Source organism: Pristiophorus japonicus, chromosome 6 (genome assembly GCF_044704955.1).
Source record: "Pristiophorus japonicus isolate sPriJap1 chromosome 6, sPriJap1.hap1, whole genome shotgun sequence".
NCBI classification, from domain to species: domain Eukaryota; kingdom Metazoa; phylum Chordata; class Chondrichthyes; family Pristiophoridae; genus Pristiophorus; species Pristiophorus japonicus.
Window position 1 is genome coordinate 164,711,267 of NC_091982.1, and position 17,791 is coordinate 164,729,057.

A 17,791-nucleotide genomic window follows, 5' to 3' on the forward strand; every position below is an offset into this window, starting at 1 on the left:
CAAATTTGCCATATTTTCATTCTTGCTGCTTGTCAGCATCGGGATGTGACGTTTGGTGCAACAAAAACAAACGGGAATGTGTCTGGGCGATTTCTGTCTTGAACTTGTTGCCTTTTTAAACATATATATTAAAAAGCGACACCGAGAATACTGACATCAGTCTGCAAATTCAAAAGCAAATTGACCACGATTTGAGAGTGACTGCACTGCAAGTCGATGAACCGACCTGGATCAACAGGACCTTGCCTGAGAGAGAGAGAGCTGAGCACACAGAGCGTGTAGTTCCATCCAACTCCTGGTGCGGGCGTGCTCTGCAACCTAACTGGTTTTACGTGCTGTCGCTTCGCCCCCCCCCCTCTTTCTTTGCTCTCTCTCTCTCTCACATTCTCTCTTTTCCCTATCAGGTTGGAGCTGTGTGTGTTGTGAGGTCGCTGTGCATGCTGGGCTGAGATTGCAGAGAGAGGATGGTGATGGTGGTAAGAGTAGTTGCAGTGAAGGAGGAAGCGGGCTGAGAGACGCCGGGCTGTGTGAGTGCGTGTTGTGTGAGTGTGTGGCGGTAGTGTGCTGCCTGTGGGTGGGGGTGTGGGTGGTGTGCTGCGCTGCCTGTCTGGGTGAGAGAGTGTGTGTGTGAGGGGGGTGGGGTGGTGTGTGTGTGTGCATGCATATGGGTGGTGTGCTGCCTGTGTGTGTGTGAGTGAGTGAGTGTGTGTGTGTGTGGGGGGGAGGTGTTGTGTTGCCTGTGTGTGAGTGTGAGTGTGTGTGGGGAGAGGGGGGGTGTTGTGGTGCCTGTGTGTGTGGGTGAGTGTGTGTGGGGGTGGTGTGTGTGTGTATATGGGTGGTGTGCTGCCTGAGTGTGTGTATGTGAGTGTGTATGTGTGTTTGTGTGTGCTGAGTGAGTGTCGCGGAGCCGGCTCGCCGCAGCCTCCTCCCTCTCCCCTTTGGTCAGTTGCAGCCGGCGAGCCCCCCACACACACACACAACACACACACACTACGGTCAGTTTCACTCTGGTTACTTTCCGCGATGTTGTAACCAACGCATCATCACAGCCCTGGCCACGCCGGGGGAGGGCTGTCTGATTATCTTCCTCCTGTATTCCCCTCCGCCGAAAAGGAAGAGGAAAAAAAGAGACATCTCGCCACTCGGCAGCGGAGCGGTGCCGGCTGGAAGCACTGGTGGCCGAGCTCTCTCTCCCCTCCCCTCCCCTGCATCCCCTCACTGAGATGGTAACCCATGAAGCTCACTGTAAGGAACATGGTTGAAAGGACCAACAAATTTATCCTGATCATTGCCGGCTCCGCAATTTTCATGATGATCGTTTTCCAGTACGTCTGCCCGGGGACCAACTGCAGGATCTCGGCACCCCGGGGTTTCCAGCGGGAGGAGGCGGTGGACATCTTCCCCACACCCGACCCGCACTACGTGAAGAAGTACTACTTCCCCGTGCTGGACCTGGAGCGGACGGTGGATTTTGACATCAAGGGGGACGACGTGATCGTTTTCCTGCACATCCAGAAGACCGGCGGCACCACGTTCGGCCGGCACTTGGTGCAGAACGTCAAGCTGGAGGTGCCGTGCGAGTGCAAGCCCGGCCAGAAGAAGTGCACTTGCTACCGACCCAACCGCAGGGAGACCTGGCTCTTCTCCAGGTTCTCCACCGGCTGGAGCTGCGGCTTACACGCCGACTGGACCGAGCTCACCAACTGTGTGCCGGGGGTGCTGAACAAGAAGGAAAACAAGAGCAGAACTCCAAGGTAAGCCAGAGCTTTACCACAGGATCACTTTCACACACCAGTAAGGTTATGTATTTATATATTTTGCTGCATTGGGAGTTTTGCTTTAGTTTATTTATATCGCTTTCCAGTTCCTCTCTCTGTCCCACTCGCTCCAGATTGTACATTTGTAACTTTTTCTTTTAAAGGGTACACCTACATTGGTCTCAATTTCCAACCCCCCCGCCCCCAATTGGTGTGTGTCAAGTTTGATTCTATCTAGGTGCAGATTCGAGCAACCGGCCTTGCATTAAAGGGATGGTCCGCGCAAACATGTTTTGTTATGGTTTTAAATCGCATCGTGCAAGGCCAAAACAACTCACTGAGGTCCTCGGTTATTTAAATGGGTGGGAATTGTTGCATTTTTCCCCCTACCAGTTCTGCAGCTGTTGCTGTGACACATCAGGCCATGAGTTGAGCTTGGAGTATTATGATGTGTTATATTGGTCACAGTCGAGACTCGATCACCAGCCAGAGATGCGCCACCTTCCCCTCCACTGCAAGAATTTGTAAAACTATGCCCCTGTGCTATTAGCAGTGTGGGGGAATTCTCTCTCGGTTTTAATGGGCTTTTAAGGCTAGTTTTTTTTGGCATCACAATATGATTGGATGATTTGCTCAGTGTGCCTATTTAATACTGAAATATGATGGGAGTGTGGCGTTGTCTCCTTGTTTGTTGTCTTGCTAGTCCAATTTAACAGTTTCATGACTGAGGGTGCCTGCTGCTGCATCAGTAGTTGCGCTTGTCACCAGCAGGTTTGTCTGGACAATTCGCAGATGCCCCATTGCAGAAGGTCTTGGTGCTGTTCCCTGATTCTCAGTATTGGAGGTGCCAGAGCAGCATTTTACCAAGGGGCAAGTTTGCCTGAAGACTTTACATTGGGAGCAACAATGCCTCTTTAATGCACCCTTCATGTTACTGAGCTGCCAGTGGCAGTCTCCACATCAGCAGCAATGCTGATCATAGGAGTGAGGCAGGGTTACTGCCTCTGTTGGCCTGGAGACCTAGCTCGAGAGGTAGGTTCCTGTCGTCGCCCCCCCCCCCCCCCCCCCAGTCGAATGGAGATGCAGCACAGTCATCTGCAAACGTTAAACGTTGCCATCTGTGGCATGAGCCACCATAGGCTGCTATTTACTTCTGAATGCTCAGCTACCCCCACCCCCCAAATCTCATATAGGCTGGCAGTGCAGTTTTGAGCATTGCTGGTGTGTTAAGGAGAATTCCAATCTGTTGAGGAAGGCCAGTAGCCAGCGAGTCTGCTTTAACACATACTTGTGCTGTATAATGCATTATGCAGTGCAGACGGGTGGGTTCCAGGGCATCGGGAGCCCCAGGGTATTTAAGGAGCTTTGGTGCTACAATATCGGACAGGCATAATAAGATTCATTTCTCTGCATCTGAACTCTCCATTGTTTAGACTTCTCTTCGACCCATTCCTCCTATTGTCTTGGTTTAAGATAATCATAGCGGAGGAAAGATGTATCGTATGCTGATGGTTTTACTTCATATATGTCTACCTATCAGGACATTGTGACAATGGGCTTTACATATTCCTGCATCTTAGCAGATTGTTATTTTGTCATCTCTCAGTGGAAACATGTTTCCTGCTTTACATTTTCAGTGCGTGATTTGTTTATATCAAAATCCACCAGTGATGATGCCTCTCACTCTTTCTGCTCATTGTAAATTTGTGTTAATTTTACCACAGTTTGTGCTGACTGGTCTGTGTATTTTATTGTTTTAAAAAAAAAATCTGTGATATCTTTCTACGTAGGAGCGATTATAATCAGCTTCTTCCCAGACGGAGAAAGCTTTAGCCCTCCTCCTCCTTCCCCCAGCCAGCTTCAACCCTAGTTTCACAGCTATTGCAGCAGCTTATTCTTGCTGCCACCACAATTGAGATTAACTAACCTAGGACAGATAGAGGACTGCAACTGGGAGTTTTCTAATGTGTTATGGCTTTATTCCACCCACAGGGCAATGCGCTTACCAATGGAGCCATTAGGGGAGCTATTTCTTTTGTGGAGTTATTTGCTAAGTCTCTTTGACTAGTGTTTTATTGTTATGACCTTTTTCTTTTTATTTAATATAAAAAGGGAAGAGGGTGCCAAAGTGGAAATAATGTTATAATTTTACCTGGCAATGCATCGATTTGAAAGTTCTCATCTTTGTTTTCAAATCCCTCCATGGCCTCTCCCTCCCTATCTCTGTAACCTCCTCCAGTTCCACAACCTCCTGAGATATCTGCGCTCCTCTAATTCTGGCCTCTTGCGCTTTTCCGATTTTCACCACACCACCATTCAGGCCTAGGCCCTAAGCTCTGTAATTCCCTCCTTAAACCTCTTTGCTTCTCTACTTCTCTTTCCCTTCTTTAAGATGTCCCTTAAAACCTACCTCTTTTGTCCCAATGTTTCCTTATGTGGCTCAGTGTTAATATTTTCTGATAGTGCTCCTGTCCTCGGGGCATTTTCCTAGGTTATAGGTGCTACATAAATGCAAGTTGTTGTTGTTGGAGTGAACGGGAAGCATTAAAGGGATAATTTGAAGAGAAGTCCGCAGTGATTGGTCAGGGTTTGCAACTTGGGTGGGGGGTGGGGCACAAGCTTTGGCTGAAGTCGAGTCAGTGCCAGAGGGCACCTGGACGTGGCAGGAATGGGAGTGCGGCTGAGGGGTTGAGTTTTGAAGACCTGCGACAGATGGAAGCAAGATTACAGACGATGGATTGATCAGAGGTTCAGGCAGGGTAGTGAGAAAACCTGGCGGTTGGCCATCATCCAAAGCAACAGAGGTGGGGTGGGCGGCCCGAAAAAAAAAAATATAGTAAAATATAGTGATTGCTTGTGCGACTTTGTTTTTTATGTTACTCTGGAGATGTGAGATGAGAGGAAAGACTACAGGTTCCATTTCCAAGTGCAAGCAAAAGATTTCTATATGAAGTGAAATCCTGTGAGGTCTCCAAAATCTGAAGGTTTCCAAACTAATAACTAATATTTGCATTTTATAGGGCCTTATACTGACATCAAAGGGGGTGATTATAACCTAACTCGGCAGGCGGGAAACCCATAGGATCAGGTGAAACGCCAATCTTTACCCCCCGCCCAATATTGCCATCCATTCACTTTAATGGAGAGTAAAATAGAGCGGGGCGCCAAGCCAGCATTGCACCCGATCCCGTTAGTTTCCCGATAGGCGAGTTAGGTTGAAATTGCCCCCACCCAAATGTCTCACTATACTTTGCACCATGAGTTCCTTTGGAGTTCAGTGACTGTGGAACCTCCGAGAATAAGCAAGTATGACTTTTGAAGCGACTATCCGCATCTAAAAAAATATGATTAGGAATGCATTTTAAAATATGACTATCGACTGGGGAGTATCAGTTTAAAGACTGAAAGCCAGTAACCTTGAATGGCGCACAGACCCACGACTGTGCAAGTTTGCTAATGGCTGGCAAATATTGGTCCATTACCTTCAGGACTGAGCCGGTTAAAATGCTCGTTTTATTTAAGAGCTGCGGAATCTCTAAGTAAACAGATTTAACTTTTGAGTCTGACAGTCGGAAAATAGATTACATGCAGTAAGTTTGTGATAACATAATTTAAATGCAGTTCAGTAATCAGCTTACAGGCAGACCCACTCTGAAATCTGTCCGAATACATTGAGGTCACCAGCTTGTTTGTATTGGAAAAAAATCTGTCTGCAATTGGCCCGAGAGATTATTGGAAAGAAAATACTATAACCCACTTTCTCCAGCCATTGCCTCCCCACTCTGCCCCCTTCACAATAAATTAGTTAAATTGTAGTCCTTGTCTGAGCATCTTTGGGATGACAGAAAGGCAAGGAGCGTAACTGAACAAATAACTGTCTGAATAGGATCATCAATGAGGTTTGAACGAGATGTGGATTGCAGGATAGTCACACTTGGAAGGGGTGGATCAACACACAATATTTAGAATAAAATTTGGGCTTTTACGGTTCCATTTCAGGAATTTCAGTATCAACTTAATTCTCAGGTGGGCGTAAAAGATGATGTGGTGCTGTTTGAAGAAGAGCCGGGGAGTTCTCCCCAGTGTCCTGGTGAATATTTTGCCCTCAGCCAACATCACTAAATAACCAGGTTTTCAGGACATTATTTCATTGCTGTTTATGGGATCTAGCCATGCACAAATTAGTTGCTGCATTTCCTACATTGCAGCAGTGACTCTACTTCAAAAAAATAAGTACTTAATTGACCGTAAAATACTTTGGGAGGTCCTGAGGCTGTGAAAGGCTATATAAATGCAAATTCCTTCCTCCTCCTTTCTTTCAATTTGAGCATTTAAGTCACTTTTAATTGTTGATAAAGTTTTGTTTTCATAATTATCTGAGAAGGTTATGAGCAAGACTACTGGTTTTAGTTTATATCGAAAAATGGGTGGAATTGTGGAATGTCATTCTCAAAAAATTACTTCAGAAAAGAAATCCCGGAAACCCAGGTAATGAGAATGGAATTTGGGCTATTCAGTCACCATAGGCCGGTGGCCCCTGATGATTATACCGAATTGCAATCCCTTTATACATTACAGGCGAGGCCACTGATTTTTCCATTTTAACAGTGAAAACTAACATGATTGAAGAGTATGATCTCAAAACACCGGTTAAAATCCATGAAAGATATCGATGGAATCCAGAACACCTTGGAATTTGGCATATTTAGTCATCGTATACCAGTGCCCCTGATTATAATATAATGCAACCCAAGCTCGTCACTGTGAGCCGGAAATGTCTGAACCTAAAGGCTGTTTGACCTTTAACTTCTCTCCCTGTTCATTTCCATTCAAATTGTTTGTGTAATGACATGAAGTGGTGGTTCGGGGCTTTGCAAACTTAATTGACTGTAATAAGATCACAGAGTTGTCACATCAATAATAAAATGCAGCCTCATATGACAACTCCTGGGTTGTTAAAATATTCTTTTCTGTTATGAATACATAGTGGTAATGAACATAAGACGAGTGTTTATTTTTTTTGGTGGTGGGGAACGTTAATTATACCAGCGGTCATTTTAGTATCTGTTTTCACCTTGTGCAGAGTGGATCAAACATTGTCCTTAGCCACCTGTCTTCCTCCTCCTGCTTTTTTGAGACACAAGACAGTTTTAATAAGGCTTAGACATGTCATTGCCTTAAACTCTATTGTTCTCATTGCCAAGAGCATGCAGAAACCAAACGCAGACGGCAGCAAACCAGACTCCCCACCCAGCCTTTCCTTCAACCACTGTCTGCCCCACTTGTTACAGAGTCTGTAATTCCTGTATTGGACTGTACAACCACCTGAGAACTCACTTTTAGAGTGGAAGCAAGTCTTCCTCGCTTTCGAGGGACTGCCTATGATGATGATTGGTGGATCCAATGTAATGGCAATTTCTTACAGCAGAAAATGATTTTAAAAAAGATTTGCATTTTAATAGAGCCTTTCATGACCTCGGGGCATCCCAAGTGCTTTACAGTCAATGAAGTACTTCTGAAATGTAGTCACTGCAGTAATGTAGGAACCACGGCAGTCAATTCGCGCAAAGCAAGGTCCCCCAAACAGCAATGAGATAGTGATCAGATAATCTGTTTTGTTAGTGATGTTGGCTGAGGAATAAATATTGGCCAGGACACCGGGGAGAATGCGCCTGCTCTTCTTCGAATAGTGCCATGGGATCTTTTACATCCACCTGACAGGGCTGATGGAGCCTCGGTTTGATGTCTCATCCGAAAGACAGCACCTCCGACAGTGCAGCAATTAAGTGACCCAGTGAGTGTATTAGGAGTTTCGCAAAAATGTGCCACTCATCACAATGTTGGTCAGCATCTTGCTGTGGTTCAGTGCATTGTTTACTGCCACATTATATATCCTGCACACAGTATTGATTAGAATTAAGGAGCTGGCTTCCTGTGCTGAGCGAGCCACTTTTGCAGGCCTCTGTGATTATTGCATGTACATCTTGTTGCAAAGGTGGTGCTTTTCTGTAGGGATTGGAATTGGAACACATGCTAAAGAGGTTGCCTGTGTTTGGATGACATCATAAATTGGGAGAGTGACGCTGTAATTTATAAGCTAATTCCCACGTTGCGTAATTTTCTGTTCAGCTGGGAATAATGACTTCATTGTGCCTTTCCTCAGTTGCGTGATATTAATTCCCAGTTGCAGCATTACAGTATATTTTCATGACGCAGCTCATCAGACCATTAACTGCATTGCTTCATAGCTGCATTGAGCAGTTAAAATCAGCAGGTCCTGGCATTTCAACCTGTTAATTAAAAATCTGCATGTATTGGCAGAATTCAGTCTCGAAGCACTGTTCATCAACTGCCCAAGCATTGTGCACAAGATTGACAAATAATCAGGGGCCCTACCGATGGAACTACATTTGAACTCCTTTCATTCTCAATAGGCGTGCTTTGGTAGCATTTGCGCACTTCCTGCTTTTCCTCTGGTTTTATTCCTGTACCATTTATGTGCTGCGAGTAACCTCTCAAAGAAGTGCATTGGTGTCAATTTATTTTCATAGTATGTCGGCTTGCACTGTGGGGGGTAAAAAGTACCCAGTGGTGTGATAGATTTTGCAGTTTTAATTGCGGGTTGTGTCTGCAGAGAGCAGTTTGAGCCGTCTACACACCAGAGTTGGTGGGTGTACGTCTGTCGCTGATACTGTTATTGATAAGGACAATTTGAGTTCATAATTTAAAGCTGTTTTTATACTGCACGAGGCCCATGCTAATGCCACTAGTTTCTGGAAGCGAGGGTGTTGAGACATGATGAGCTGGATTTCCGCTTTTAAGATTTCGGGACGTTAATGATGGCGGGGCAGTCCTGATACCACCTGGAAAAAGTTTGCGCCTCAGTCATCAAATTTGGGCATCTGGGCCCTGAGTGTGGGGCAGAGCGCTAAGGGAGGCGTTGCACAGCTCTCTTAGGGCACTAGGCCGGCTGAGCATGCGACAATCCCGAGCTAGGGAGCCGGCCTCGGTGTGCTCTGAGAAAGGCCTGGGGAGAAAAAAAACCTGAAAAAAAACCCACCAAAAACTTCCCAATGAATAACTTGCGTCGCCACAATATAAATCATAAAAAATCCAAAAACAATCACACTTACCTGAGGTCGACATTACTTACCTCACTGCAGCCGTACAGGTCGGCCGCCCGCTTTCACAAGCGGTCCTGGAACAGCGCTCTATGCGGCGCTATGGGTCAGGCGGGAGGCAAGAATTGAGCCGGTGTCACAACCAGGGGCGTTGCACATTGGCTCGCCTCTTCCAGGCGGTAAAGCTCTGCGTCCCGTCAAAACCAGCCCCGAAAACCCCGGCGGGGTGCTGGAAGCTGGCCGCTCGCCCAAAAGAGCTTACCGCCACCATTGCCGCCCCGCCAGGGCGAAAACAGAGGCGGCAAGAACCGAACCAGCCCGATGTGTTGTAAATGTAGCATGCTTGGGGTGGGGGGGGGGAACAGGTGACTTTGGACCTATGGTTCCGAAAGCTCTCCATAACTGGGCTTTTCCTCGCCTCGTGTCTGGATCTGTTGTAGACTAGTTGATAGAGATTGATTGCTATGGTTAGTCAACAACTCCATTATCATTGTATCAGGTGACTGCCAGGATAGTAGAAAGCGAATAAGATGGACCATGGTCTTTTCTCATCGAGCAATTCTTATGTCTTGAGTACTGAGTACTGGGTGTAAGCCAAATGTAAAACTGCCGCAACTCATCAAGAGGGACTGCTGGGAAGAACTGTATTTAGTGGGTCTTTCACGTCGCCAGTCTGGTATTTTTATATTTGGCTTGCATGATCTGTGCTTTTAGAAACCACCGGAACAAGCTTGGATCTCTCAATGTAAGCACGACTTCAGAGTATCACACATTAAGTAGAGCAATATTGGCATCTATACAGTGCCTCACTGTGCCAAACATTTCAAATCACTTCACATAATAAATTACTCTTTATGGAGGACAGTGATTGTTGTTATGTAAGCAAAAAGTGTATTGGAACAAGTTCACTTTATTTTCCCATATGCAATTAATCCTCTTGACAACACTGCCAGGCCGACCAATTTGCCCGACTGAGCAGGGTGTCGCTGGCTTGGCAGCATGTGAACATTTACCTAGACTTCTTTTCAAGGCAATTGAATCTGCTAATGGCAAAGGATTTTAAGAGGAATTTGGATGATTGCTTATTGTGAAGTAATTTGGCAGGATATTAAACTTTTAAGAAAGTATGTGTGCATTTAAGTTTGGGCCACTGCCATTCAGAATGAAGAATAAAGGAAACTGTGTTGTCCTGAAATATTGTCGTGACATGTTTATGTCTTTGTGGGCACTTCTGTGCATATGCTGGAGCTTTGTGGGCCACACATGAGGCATTGCAGTAAGATCCCATAAACTGCAGTGAGATAAATATCCAGTTAATCCGTTTTGGTGGTGATAGTTGAGAGATAAATGCTGCCTAGAAACCAAGAGAACTCTCCTGCTGCTCCTCCAAGAGTGTTGAGGGATCTTTTACAGGCAGATAGTTTAACATGGGATAAACACCGCCTCCAGCAATGCAATATATTCCCTCAGTACTGCATCCAAGTGTCAGCCCAGATTAGGTCAAGTCCTGGAATGTGGCTCGAACCCATGACTTACTGACTGAGACTACCAAAGAATCGAGCCGAAACTTTAATCGCCAATGAAGCAACGGTATTAAGAACAGCCCTTTCCGAACAGGCCAAGTCCAGCAAGTGCGAAGGATAACAGAACAGAATTGCCCCAGCCTCTGTCACAGGATTGTCACAGCCCACAAACCACTTATGATCCGTGAGCTGTAGTTTGGACATCTCTCATTAAAACAAAAAAGCAAAACGCAAATTGTCGAAAAAAAATTTTCAAGAGCATACTCCCCATGTCCTGCGACTGAAGGACATGCTCCTGTTGGGCTCTGCTTGTTTGTGTCATGGATGCAGGGCCATGTAGGTTGCAGGGCACTGTGCTATTTACTTTAGTGGTGGGTTGCTTGCCGTTGAAAGCTGTCAACATGTGTGCTTCCAGGGCTGGGGAATAGCCATAATAATTTACAAGCACCTTCTAAGCTGAGTGAATTGTAGCTGTTCTCACCAGGAGATAAAATGCATGGTTTATTAGCTGTGGCTAGGTTGTTATCCCTGTGTACTTCCTTTCTCTCTCGGGCATAAATGTGCCATGCATCCTTATCTTCACCTAATAAAAAATCTAACCAGATTCGATTGGGCCTTTTTAAACTATCTCTTCCTGTTCCCTCAAATCCTCAAATGCTTCTTTCTAAAAAGCTTCCATCCCTATATTTATCATCAATGTCGGCTAGTTTGTATTTTGCATGTAACATGTTCCGATCAAGCATACAGTTTATTTATCCATATATTTTTTATCAGTGGAACGTGTTTTTCTTCTTTTTAAGCGGTCCCTCGTATTGAGGATGACTTGCTTCCACGCCAAAAAGGGATGAGTTCACAGGTGTTTCAATGAAGGACCTAATATTCCATATCCCGAACTACATCCTGAAGGGTAGAAGATGCCTGTGCGTGGATTTTTTTAACGTGTGGTGGCCGTTGCACACCAGCCACCACATGGGCTTGACAGAGCTAGGTCTTGGTCCAGTGGCAAGGGTTAACCAAGACGAGTGGAGACCAGCTGTGCTGCACAGACCTAGTGCGTGCACATATCGCAGTGTGGGCTGGCCCGTGCTGCCCTGGGCCCTCGCCTCTCCTGGGCCCCGATCACGTTGCTCTGCAACCTCTCGCCACTCCTTCGCCCCGACCTCAGCGCGGCGAGGAACATCAGCGGCAGGTCGGGGCCTTAAAAGGAGTGTTGAGCGTGGCGGCTCGGCATGTGTGTTTGCCACTCTGCTAAGTGGGTGATGTGGTCAAAGCATGTGCTAAATGGCAGTAACATTCACTTTAGTAATGACTGACTTATTTTATACGGATTGTACAGAGTACTCCTGTTAAAAGTATTGCTGTTTTCCACATTTTGTGGACACTTCTCACAAGTAGCTACTTGATGAGGTGATGTCGTGCATTCTGTAATACTGGAAGCAGCTTGGGAATAAATGGTGCTTTCTATCAACAACAATGAACATGTTCACCAGCATTGAAAAAGGTAGGCTGCCTTTTGCAGTGTGTTCGCCATGACTTCATGCAGTTCCCCAGAGCTGAGCACCACCTCACTGTCGCCGTGTCGCAATCTGCACGAAGGAAGATTTTGTTTCGAGAGCGGAGACACTTTTTCCCATAATCACCCATAATTTACTGTTCCAAGTGGCACGGAGGCCTGGAGTATGTTGCCAATGCATCCCTCAATGAGCAACACACACGTGACCTGGAAGCAAAGGGGAATAACTTATTTTTTTAAAGCCTGGGAAACACATGCAAGTTGTAACAAGCTTTGAGGTGTGTTATTTATACTGGCTAGACTCCAGTACATAAAACAATTCCCTACATTGCCACAGTGACAACACTTGAAATGTACTTCATTATCTGTAAAGCACTTTGGGACGTCCTGAGGTCATGAAAGGGTCTGTATGAATGCCAGCTCTTTCCTTTTAACTCATTTAGTATTTTCTGTAGAAAGAGAAATACTTCAGCATATCCACCACTCCACACTTAAGCTCCCATTTGAAGGGAGAGCATTATTGGTTTTTGAAAACCTTTACGCTCCAGCTTGATGCATTCTGAGTTGTGTGGTGAGATCTATAGCAGTGTCTTTGTGGAAAAAGTAGTAAAGATTTTATTTCTGCTTGCTTACAAATGTGTGAATAAGCGATGCAAGTCATTGTTGCCTCATTCACATGTGACGCCCTTAACTAAAGGGGAAATGATAGATTGTCTTCTGGCATTTCACCCTCCGCAAAACATATTTTTGGGAAGCTGGTGCCTTTTGAGATGTATGGTTTAATCGCTGAAATGGTTGCGTAATTAATGTGTTCACACTCTTGTACACTACCCAGCTTTGATGCTAGTAATGGTCACACCCAATATAGAGTCCCTTGACAGATCTGATCTCCTATGTAAAAAGAAAATCTAATGGAATTAATGAATAGGATTATTTGTGTGTGGTGGGAACCTTTTTTTCACCTCGATAATTGTTTTGCCTGGAGGTAAGTTCTAGCTATATGGACCCCTTTTCATTTGTAATTGCTGCAGTGTACTGTACACTTATTGCCTGCAATCTTAATCATGAGTTGTTCTCGGAGAGTGGGGGCATGGAGTGGAGGGAGAGTTTGCCGTTTCCCTGCTGTGAAGACCTGGCATTATTAGACTGAGATTGCTATAATTCAGCTTGGACCAAAAGTGACGACAATATTGTGCTTCCAGCAGAGAGGTGAAGTTGAGCAGCCCTGCAAAATCTATCTTAACCTAATAAAAAATACTGTGCTCTACTGACTGGGCTGCAGCTGCTCTTGTTGCTTGGCGACACCAGAAAGAAAAGTGGACAAGTTGTGAAGAGAGTGATTTGATTGTGCGGACAGATCAGAATGAAAATCAGGATGCAGTAGTTCAGTTGTAGTCCATAAATTTCCTAGTTTTCCAAACGGCGCTAATGTATCTGGAACAACTCCGTGGTAAAAGTTTTTTTTTTTAAGTTTCTCCATGCTGTCAGTATAATGTATCGGGACAGAATGACCGTGGGGACATTATAATGTGAAGCAACTGAAAGGAAAGCATCAGCAAAGATCTGGGCATGCTGCTCTCTGCGTGTGAAGTGTTACATGTGCAAGGCCGCAAGGTCACAGACTTGAAAACATAGTTTGATTATAAATTGAGAAACCGAGGTCAAGGACCAAGACCCGTATTTGGCAGGGCGTAAACAAAGTTGAAAAGATTAGGGGATAAGATGAGGTCCTTGGCAAAGTAATGATTAGGTGATGTCAAGCTTGGCTTTGAAAAGCAATGTCGATTTGTAGGAGGAAGGGATGAATGAGAAAGGTAAGGAATTGCTTGGTTGTTTCCTGATGAGTTTTAATGTTAGATTGAGCTAAGGATGGAACTGTCTGGTTCAGCCTTAGACAGTTGCAGAGCCGGATGGAATTGGTGGCCAGGGTATCGAGTTTTTCTCCAGGATTTAGCTGTTTAAAATCAGATTGTCGAGCTTCCCTCCCCTCCATTAAGGAATTATGAACCCTAAACTCTACACCAGAAGGGGAGGTGCAAAGAGAGGAATTCAACGGACACTGTCTTTGCACTTTTGGGAGTTTGGCTCAAAACTAGCTCGGATCAATGGGAGGAAAGTCTCGTCTCCTCTCATGAATGTAGGGATTTCTACATAAAATAAATTTGGCTAGTCTGTCCAGTTCTTGTAGGTATCAACCAACACCAAATAACTGCTTGTAATTGAATGCAAAGTAGTGCTAAATTGATGACTTGGTGGCGTAAGAAATGGAGATGCCACATTAGCACAATGAGCGGCGCTCTTCAGAAGTTGAGGTAAATGCATGTTGGGGTAGAGTTGGAGACAGATTTATCTGGCCTGTGTTACTTTGTCCCCGGGGTGCTTGATACTGGCACCGGGTCCCAAAAGCACTGACCCTAAACGGAAACAGAAATGGCCAGAAATACACAGGAGGCCCGTCAGCATTTGAACAGATAGAAGGCGGGTAACAGTTTGGATATCGACCCTTCATTTGAACGAACGTTCCCTACCTTCCTGAGCGCAATATGTATTCCAGTGGGTTTTTTTTATTGATTGATTACAGGTGCACCACTGTAACAAGAAAGCCCTTTGCTCCATTCATCTTCCAGAATGTTGTAATGTTGTCTGTATTGTATTTCTGGTTTGCCTCGAAGGTGACACTTTGGTGAACCAGCTTCACCAGCGCTGACACGGCTGCAATTTTGTCCCTTCCAATAGAAATGTCTTGCCACTGTTTCTACAGTTGTGTTTTATAGACCATTTTCCTGTTTTGAGATTAAATCACTTATTGATCTTTCATAAGAACATGAGAAATAGGAGCAGGAGTAGGCCACCTGGCCCCTCGAGCCTGCCCTGCCATTTAATAAGATCATGGCTGATCTGATCATGGACTTAGCTCCACTTCCCTGCCCACTCCCCATAACTCTTTATTCCCTTATCGCTCAAAAATCTGTCGATGTCCGTGTTAAATATATTCAATGACCCGGCCTCCACAGCTCTCTGGGGCAGAGAATTCCACAGATTTACAACCCTCTGTGAGAAGAAATTTCTCCCCATCTCAGTTTTAAAATGGTGAACCCTTATTCTGAGACTATGTCCCCTAGTTTTAGTTTCCCCTATGAGTGGAAATATCCTCTCTGCATCCACCTTGTCGAGCCCCCTCATTATCTTATATATTTCAATAAGATGACCTCTCATTCTTCTGAACTCCAATGTGTATAGGCCCAGCCTACTCAACCTAACTTCATAAGTCAAACCCCTCATCTCCAGAATCAACCTAGTGACCCTTCTCTGAACAGCCGCCAATGCAAGTATATCCTTTCTTAGATACGGAGACCAAAACTGTATGCAGTATTCCAGGTGTGGCCTCACCAATACTCTGTACAGCAGGACTTCTCTGCTTTTATATTCTATCCCCCTTGCAATAAAGGCCAACATTCCATTTGACTTCCTGATTAGTTACTGTACCTGCATACTAACCTTTTATGTTTCATGCACAAGGATCCCAGGTCCCTTTGTACTGCAACACTTGGCAATTTTTCTCCATTTAAATTATAATTTGCTTTTCTATTTTTTCTGCCAAAGTGGATAACCTCACATTTTCCCACATTATACTCCATCTGCCAAATTTTTGCCCACTCACTTAGCCTGTCTATATCCATTGCAGATTTTGTGTGTCCTCCTCAATTTGCTTTCCCACCCATCTTTGTATCATCAGCAAACTTGGCTACAGTACACTCGGTCCCTTTATCCAACTCATTAATATAGATTGTAAATAGTTGAGGACCCAGCACCGCTCCCTGCGGCACCCCAATAGTCACTGTTTGCCAACTGGAAAATGATCCATTTATCCAGACTCTCTGTTTTCTGTTAGTTAGCCAATCCTCTATCCATGCTAATATATTATCCCCAACCCCGTGAACTTTAATCTTGTGCAGTAACCTTTTATGTGGCACCTTATCGAATGCCTTCTGGAAATCCTAAAACACCACATCCACTGGTTCCCCCTTATCCACCCTGCTCGTTACATCCTCAAAGAACTCCAGCAAATTTGTCAAACATGATTTCCCTTTCATAAAATCATGCTGACTCTGCTTGATTGAATTATGCTTTTCCAAATGTCCCGTTACTGCTTCCTTAATAATGGACTCCAGCATTTTCCCAATGACAGATGTTAGGCTAACTGGTCTATAGTTTCCTGCTTTTTGTCTGACTCCTTTTTTAAATAGGAGTGTTACATTAGCGATTGTCCAATCTGCTGGGACCGCCCCAGAATCCAGGGAATTTTGGTAGATTACAATCAATGCATCCACTATCTCCGCAGCCACTTCTCTTAAGACCCGAGGATGTAAGCCATCAGGTCCAGGGAACTTGTCTGCCTTTAATCCCATTATTTTATCGAGTAGTACTTCATTAGTGATAGTGATTGTATTAAGTTCTTCCCTCCCTATAGCCCCTTGATTATCCATTATTGGGATGTTTTTAGTGTCTTCTACCGTGAAGACCGATACAAAATGTTTGTTCAACGTCTGCCATTTCCCTGTTCCCCATTATTAATTCCCCAGTCTCATCCCTGTCCAAGTAAGACAGCACAGATGCACCCTGGTACATTTGTGTTAAGTATTTTGACCGTAACGGTCGGATGCAGAAACAAAAGCCTTGTCTGCTCTGCAACTGGGGACATTCGTGGTGCATGTGAAGAAATTCTGCTTCCTCCACCCCCACCCCTTTTGCATCCTACTTCTGCACGGCCCAGCAGACTGTGGTAGTGGTTGAACTCGATCCAGTCCACCAAGGGTTGATCCAGGCTTGCTGCGTGTCTGAACAGCTTCCTCTGTTGAGCAGAGGCAATTTTTGTTGCTGTTGCAGATTTATGGAAATACAATGGTGAGCATTCTGTGGGCTGACAGTCGCACTGCAGGAGAAATGTGTTCACGGGAGACTTCCCTCGAATATAAACGGAGAGTTGGAGTAATAGATGTGGCTGTGCAACCTCGTTATCTGCTGCGATTCCTCTCCCCCGTGGCCCAAGAAGCTGCTGTTTTGGGAGGGGGAAGGTGAGAGGTGACAGAATTTATGTTTTAGCACTGTCTGCTTCCTGGTCGGCTCATTTCAGCAAATTGGACAAATTGTGAGTTTTTTTTGATTTTGCAAAACACAATCCTTCTCTGATGCCATGCTGGAGATTTGTGGCTCTTTTTAATGTTTTCCAATCCTATTTTACTGCGCGAGTGGAGCTGAAGTAACACCAATAAAGGTAAGTCATTAACCCGGGGTCATTTCAGACGTGCAAGGTGATCTTCATTCCCTTCCACTGTTGGGGCTGAGTCAGCCCAAGGCAGTAAATAAAGCTACAATGTGATCGGGCAACAGTGAGCAGGAAGGGCTGAGTTTCACCATCTTTGTTTCGGTGCATGAGGCCAAGGGCTTCTCCACAGAGACCATGATGCCGTTGGGGCAGCCCAATGGCATTGTGGGTAAATATTGCCATAACAAACAGAAAAGTCCCAGCCAGGTTGGTTTCGCTTTTGCTGTCGGTCTGGATTTGATCTCCATAGGGGATGGTGATAGGGACCCTGCAGTTAGCCTCACCGGCCCTGGATTCGAAAGAATCATAGAATCGTAGAAATGTGCAGTACAGAAGGAGGCCATTCAGCCCATCATAGCCGTGAGGGCCATATCTAACTTCCACTTGAATATATCCAATGAACTGACATCAACAACTCTCTGCGGTAGAGAATTCCACAGGTTAACAACTCTGAGTGAAGAAGTTTCTCCTCATCTCAGTCCTAAATGGCTTACCTCTTATCCTTAGATTATGTCCCCTGGATCTGGACTTCCCCAACATCTGGAACGTTC

At 45.2% G+C, this 17,791-nt stretch overlaps 1 protein-coding gene across 1 annotated transcript in view; it reads left to right on the plus strand.

Moving 5' to 3' along the window:
• Positions 1-763: 763 nt before the first annotated feature.
• The window catches only part of LOC139265849 (heparan-sulfate 6-O-sulfotransferase 1-like), a 270,974-nt gene continuing 253,946 nt past the window's right edge, over positions 764-17,791 (plus strand). Inside the window, exon 1 of the mRNA XM_070883357.1 lies at positions 764-1,754. Coding sequence (XP_070739458.1) covers positions 1,234-1,754 — 521 coding nt within the window. The 5' untranslated portion in view covers positions 764-1,233. The remainder of the gene's footprint in view (positions 1,755-17,791) is intronic.